This window comes from Nerophis lumbriciformis, linkage group LG30, assembly GCF_033978685.3.
Source record: "Nerophis lumbriciformis linkage group LG30, RoL_Nlum_v2.1, whole genome shotgun sequence".
Classification (NCBI taxonomy): Eukaryota; Metazoa; Chordata; class Actinopteri; order Syngnathiformes; family Syngnathidae; genus Nerophis; species Nerophis lumbriciformis.
Window position 1 is genome coordinate 19,078,775 of NC_084577.2, and position 6,312 is coordinate 19,085,086.

General features: G+C 41.5%; 1 protein-coding gene across 2 annotated transcripts in view; it reads left to right on the plus strand.

Moving 5' to 3' along the window:
• Nucleotides 1-486: 486 nt before the first annotated feature.
• pde2a (phosphodiesterase 2A) overlaps nucleotides 487-6,312 on the plus strand; it is a 509,748-nt gene continuing 503,922 nt past the window's right edge. For both annotated transcript variants that reach the window (XM_061925765.1, XM_061925768.1), the window contains exon 1: nucleotides 487-695. In XM_061925765.1, coding sequence (XP_061781749.1) covers nucleotides 637-695 — 59 coding nt within the window. In that variant the 5' untranslated portion in view covers nucleotides 487-636. The remainder of the gene's footprint in view (nucleotides 696-6,312) is intronic.

Consider the following 6,312-nt stretch of genomic DNA (forward strand, 5'->3'; position numbering starts at 1 on the left):
TTTTTTTAATGTTTTGATAACACTTTTAGTCGCGCTTAGTATTCAAATTTTTTTCAGGAGTATAAGGTTTTTCTTTTGGATGTTTGTGGGCTGGAGTTGCCTTAACGAGATAAGGAAAGGCGACAATTGGACCTTTGAACTTCATAATAGACATCCACCCACAGGGCTCAAGAGCAACATGTGGTTTCATAGGGGGAAAAAACTGCAGATTCGCCTGGAAGTCCTGACCCACATTTGTGTTTTTGGAGAAATTGTCGCCGTCTTGCATCCCAGATGGACCTCGACGATGCATTCATGTGCGGCGGATTGTTGTCTTCTTGGCACACGGGGGTCGTGACGTGTTGCACCGTGTCGGGCGGTTGATGCTCCCATGTGCAGTGAACGTCTCTCTCCCTCGCTCGCTCTCTCTCTCTCTCTCTCTCTCTCCTCATGTCACTGCTCAAGTATCAGTTTCTCCACCAACCCTCCATCGCCCGCCGTGGAGAGGAGACCGCAGAAGAGGCAGACACCGGCGGAGAGGAGATAAAGCCAGAGACGACACGCACACGCGCACGCTCGCATTCGTCCATCTAACGACCTCTCCCTGCAGCCACATCCTCCCCTCCCCGGCTGCAGCTGTTTGGGTCAGGATGCGCAATGGGACAAGCGTGCGGACACGCTCTGCTCTGCCGTAGCCAGCCGCCATCCTCCGACATGTAAGTCGCGCAATACTGTGTGTTTGTTCCGTCAAGTCTGGCTGCCACTTCCTCAGAGTGACCCAAGTACAAGGCTATGGAGCCACATGGCCCCTAGTGGTGCTCTAGTATTGTGTGTGTGTGTGTGTGTGTGTGTGACCTGCTGCCTGCCATTATTCTCCACCAAGTGAGATGTGCAGGCAGCTGTCAGTCCTCTAAGCCCCTCACATCACACTCTAGGACCCCTCAAGTATCTCCACCGCACACCTGCCGGGCGACTTTAGTCTGTAACAGTTGTAAACTATTCCTATCAACTATAAACAGAGTTTCACGTGACGGTAATAATGTTTAAACCTCCCAAAGTTTATTACAGGACATCACGGTAAACTAGTGTTACGATACCAATATTTTGGTACCGGTACCGGTACTAAAATTATTTCAATACTTTTCTGTACTTTTCGGTACTTTTCTAAATAAAGGGGACCACAAAAAGTTGCATTATTGGCTTTATTTTAAGAAAAAATCTTAGGGTACATTAAACACAAGTTTCTTATTGCAGTTAAGTCCTTAAATAAAATAGTGAACATACAAGACAGCTTGTCTTTTAGTAGTAAGTAAACAAACAAAGGCTCCTAATTAGTCTGCTGACATATGCAGTCACATATTATGTCATTTATCATTCAATTATTTTGTCAACATTAGTAAGGACAAGCGGTAGAAAATGAATTATTAATCTATTTGTTCATTTACTGTTAATATCTGCTTACTTTCTCTTTTAACATGTTCTGTCTACACTTCTGTTAAAATGTAATAACCACTTATTCTTCTGTTGTTTGATACTTTACATACATTTTGGATGATACCACACATTTGGGTATCAATCCGATACCAAGTCGTTACAGGATCATACATTGGTCATATTCAAAGTCCTCATGTGTCCAGGGACATATTTCCTGAGTTTATAAACATAATATACATTAAAAAAAAAAAGACAAAAAAGTAGTATCGACTAGATACGTGCCTGTACTTGATATCATTACAGTGGATGTTAGGTGTAGATCCACCAATGGCGTTTGTTTACATTTTGACACCGGTGGAGCTACAATGTGTAGTGAAGCATGTTTAGCTATTCCTCGTCCTGCAGGGATGATACTTGTAAGAAACGTACTTTATTTGTCGCCATGGAGACCAGGATTAGTTATTTAGAAGTCGCTAAATCACTGCAGACTGGGGATGGACGTTAGCTGCTAGTTAGCTAGCCATGTCTTAAAGCACCTCTTCCTGAGGGTGTTTCAGTGTTATAACTTCACCTTTATCGTTAGTTTTTAAGCCAAAATGCGTCCGTTCTCCCTTTTCTGTCTACACACTGTGTCTGCTTGTAAGTACTCTGTGATTGTGCGCTGCCGAACATGCTCGTCTGCTTGTGAAACCGACAATGTCACTTTTCAGAGACGGTATAGTACAGAAAATGATTCATTAGTATCGCGGTACTATACTAATACCGGTATACCGTACAACTCTACGGTAAACTTTTTCCAAACTTCAATGGGGTGCAAGTTTGTTACGAAGCTGTATTTGGTCAATTCCGATTAGTTTTTTATCGGATCAGTGAAAAATGGCTGCCTCGTTGTGTCAAATGATTGTATATACTATTTTTTTGTTTGTTTGGGATCAAACCTTCTGCCTTTCTTAAAGGGGAACTGCACTTTTTCTATAATTTTCGTTCACAATCATAACTTTTTTTGGCATTCTAACATGTACAAATCGGCTTGTTCTAGGTAGCTAGCAAAGCAGCTAATGGGAGCCATCAGTTCTACCTCTAAATCACTTTAAAAATGCATTTAAAAACCCTCAACAATAAAGTTAAAGTTAAAGTACCACTGATAGTCACACACACTAGGTGTGGTGAAATGACCCTCTGCATTTGACCCATCCCCTTGTTCCACCCCCTGGGAGGTGAGGGGAGCAGTGAGCAGCAGCTGTGGCCACGCTCGGGAATCATTTTGGTAGATTAACCCTCAGTTCCAACCCTTGATGCTGAGTGCCAAGCAGGGAGGTAATGGGTCCCATTTTTATAGTCTTTGGTATGACTCGGCCGGGGTTTGAACTCACGACCTACCGATCTCAGGGCGGACACTCTAACCACAAAGCCACTGAGCAGGATTCATTTATGTTCCGTAACCTGTATTATAACCAAACTGTAGCAACATTGTTATTGTAAGAGCAAACACAGAGTAACTATTTTTCTGTCGTAGTAACACATCGGTATTAGCCGTAAAAGCGAGCTGCGGAAGAGATAAGCTAGCTTCTACATCAACACACAATAAGTTTAAGTTTGTAATGCACAACACAATGCGATAAGACACCAATCTGTACTGACTAAAAAATATGCACAATCATATTACAGTATCTGTAAAGTATTAGCTCACATTTCATGTTTTGTTCGTACACAGTTAGCATATACACTGTAGTTGTAATGACACACATGAAGTGCTGCGTGTATCATGATGAATATTAAAGTGACTCACTTGATGGGCAGTTGTGCGTTTGGTCCAGCTGGCCGAGGACGCTTTTTTCCAGTTTATTTGGGTAAGCACTCCATTTATGTCGAAATAACTTGGCTTCACATTCCACATTTTCAACTTTGTCTCCCTCTCACCCTCACTCTCTCGGCTTCCGTCTGGCCCAACGTCTCATTCTTCCATCTTGCTGGCTTTTATTAGCAGCAGTTCATCCTCTGTATGTTCAGCTTCAAAAAGATAAGGTTTTGAATCCTCATTTGTGCAAAAATAGTCGTCTTCCTTGTCTAATACCAAGTCTGCCATAATTAGAATACACACTCGCTTTTGTTTCCGGAAGTAGGAACACACGGTACGGCGTGGCGAAGTTGGTAGAGTGGCCGTGCCAGCAATCGGAGTGTTGCTGGTTACTGGGGTTCAATCCCCACCTTCTACCATCCTAGTCATGTCTGTTGTGTCCTTGGGCAAGACACTTCACCCCTTGCTCCTGATGGCTGCTGGTTAGCGCCTTGCATGGCAGCTCCCGCCATCAGTGTGTGAATGTGTGTGTGAATGGGTGAATGTGGAAATACTGTCAAAGCGCTTTGAGTACCTTGAAGGTAGAAAAGCGCTATACAAGTATAACCCATTTATTTATTTATTTAGAACTGTTGCCAGAAGTCCTGAAGTGCGCTACTATGCCCCAGTGAAATTATTTTAGTCTAATGTGGGCCTCAAGTCAAAAGGTTTGGGGACCCATGGCATATGCCATAAAGTGGAATATGTTGATTTTTAAGTAACACATGAATTACTTTCATTAGTAATTAATTACATGTGTTAAAGAGTAATTCAGTTATAATTCAATTGCTTTTTTTGTTAAAGTAACAGGTAACTACTAGGAATGTCCGATAATATCGGGCTGCCGATATTATCGGCCGATAAATGCTTTAAAATGTAATATCGGAAATTATCGGTATCGGTTTCATAATTATCGGTATCGGTTTCTAAAAGTAAAATGTATGACGTTTTAAAACGCCGCTGTGTACACGGACGTAGGGAGAGGTACAGAGTGCCAATAAACCTTAAAGGCATTTCCTTTGCGTGCGTGCCGTCCGAGTCACATAATATCTACCGGCTGTTCTCATCACGAATTAATGCAAGGCATACTTGGTCAACAGCCATACAGGTCACACTGAGGGTGGTCGTATAAACAACTTTAACACTGTTATAAATATGCACCACACTGTGAACCCACACCAAACAAGAATGACAAACACATTTCGGGAGAACATCCGCACCGTAACACAACATAAACACAACAGAACAAATACCCAGAATCCCTTGCAGTACTAACTCAGGACGCTACCCCCTACCCCTACCCACCCCAACCCCGCCCACCTCAACCTCCTCATAGTCTCTCTCAGGGAGAGCATGTCCGAAATTCTAAGCTGCTGTTTGGATAGATAGATAGATAGTACTTTATTGATTCCTTCAGGAGAGTTCCCTCAGAAAAATTAAAATTCCAGCAGCAGTGTACAGAATTGAGATCAAATTTAAAAAGTAAAAAGTTAATAATGGGGGTATAAATGGACAGAGTAGAAAAATATTACAATAAGAATAGAAATAAAAAGCAACAATGAGAATACAAATATAACAGTAAAATGAGAATATAACAAGAGAAACTAGGCAGTAGTGACCATGTTATGAAAAAGTATTGCACTGTTATTGTTTTGAGGCATGTTAAAAAAAAATAATGCACTTTGTGACTTCAATAATAAATATGGCAGTGCCATGTTGGCATTTTTTTCCATAACTTGAGTTGATTTATTTTGGAAAACCTTGTTACATTGTTTAATGCATCCAGCGTGGCATCACAACAAAATTAGGCATAATAATGTGTTAATTCCACAACTGTATTTATCGGTATCGGTTGATATCGGTATCGGTAATAAAGAGTTGGACAATATCGGTATATCGGATAACAGTAAAAAAGCCATTATCGGACATCTCTATTAACTATGATTAATAACGTTTTAAAAGTAAATTTCAGACCACTATGAATAACCAATATAAAGCAGACAAAATAATCCACAAAGGTAAACTCACTGTAAGCTTGCTCAGGTGATATTCATGCACATAATACTGTAAATAGTTGTCATTTAATTCATGCCATTGCTCCCCTCGCAAGTTAAACCCTAGTATTGTGTCCGCCCTGAGTTCGGTAGGTTGTGAGTTCAAACCCCGGCCAAGTCATACCAAAGGCTATAAAAATGGGACCCATTACCTCCCTGCTTGGCACTCAGCATCAAGGGTTGGAATTGGGGGTTAAATCACCAAAAATGATTCCCGGGCGCGGCCACCGCTGCTGCCCACTGCTCCCCTCCCCTCCCAGGGGGTGATCAAGGGTGATGGGTCTAATGCAGAGAATAATTTCGCCACACCTAGTGTGTGTGTGACAATCATTGGTACTTTAACTTTAACTTTTTAAATGACAGCCGCCACATTGCACAATAGGAATAAATGGAAGGACTCAAAATAAAACTCAAAGTAAAACATAAAGTCAGGGAAATTGAACTTTAAAAAGGCCCAAGCTGTTTGTTTACATGCTTTTTTATTTCTCTTTGCTATTTGGGCTTATTGGACCCTAATTAGAATAAGTACTAAGAATCATCTTTTGATATGATGTACTTAGTCCATGAGTACACAAACGTGTACTTCATGTTTAGTGACATGCTAATTGTTATTTTTACACTTTTTTTTTCCAAATTCCATTGTATGTTATACTCTTCTGACACCACCAGATAGCAGTATAAGTGTCCATATGTCGGCATAAGACCCCAATTCAGTAGTGTACACAATTTTGGAAATAAGAGCTAAAAGGTGCTGTCCACGCATGTGGCCACTAAGCCTTTAGAGGATAGCATACACATGATGGCAACAGGCAGAAGCATGAATGCATAGTGTGGGTCAGAAGTGGCAATTGTACCCAATTCCGGCACGGTACAATTGGCCTAGTTTGAGTACGCCCCAAGACTACAATCTTTTTTAGCGTTTTCAGTGTCTCTGTGTGTGTGTGTGTGTGTGCGTGTGTGTGTGTGTGTGTGTGTGTGTGTGTGTGTGTGTGTGTGTGTGTGTGTGTG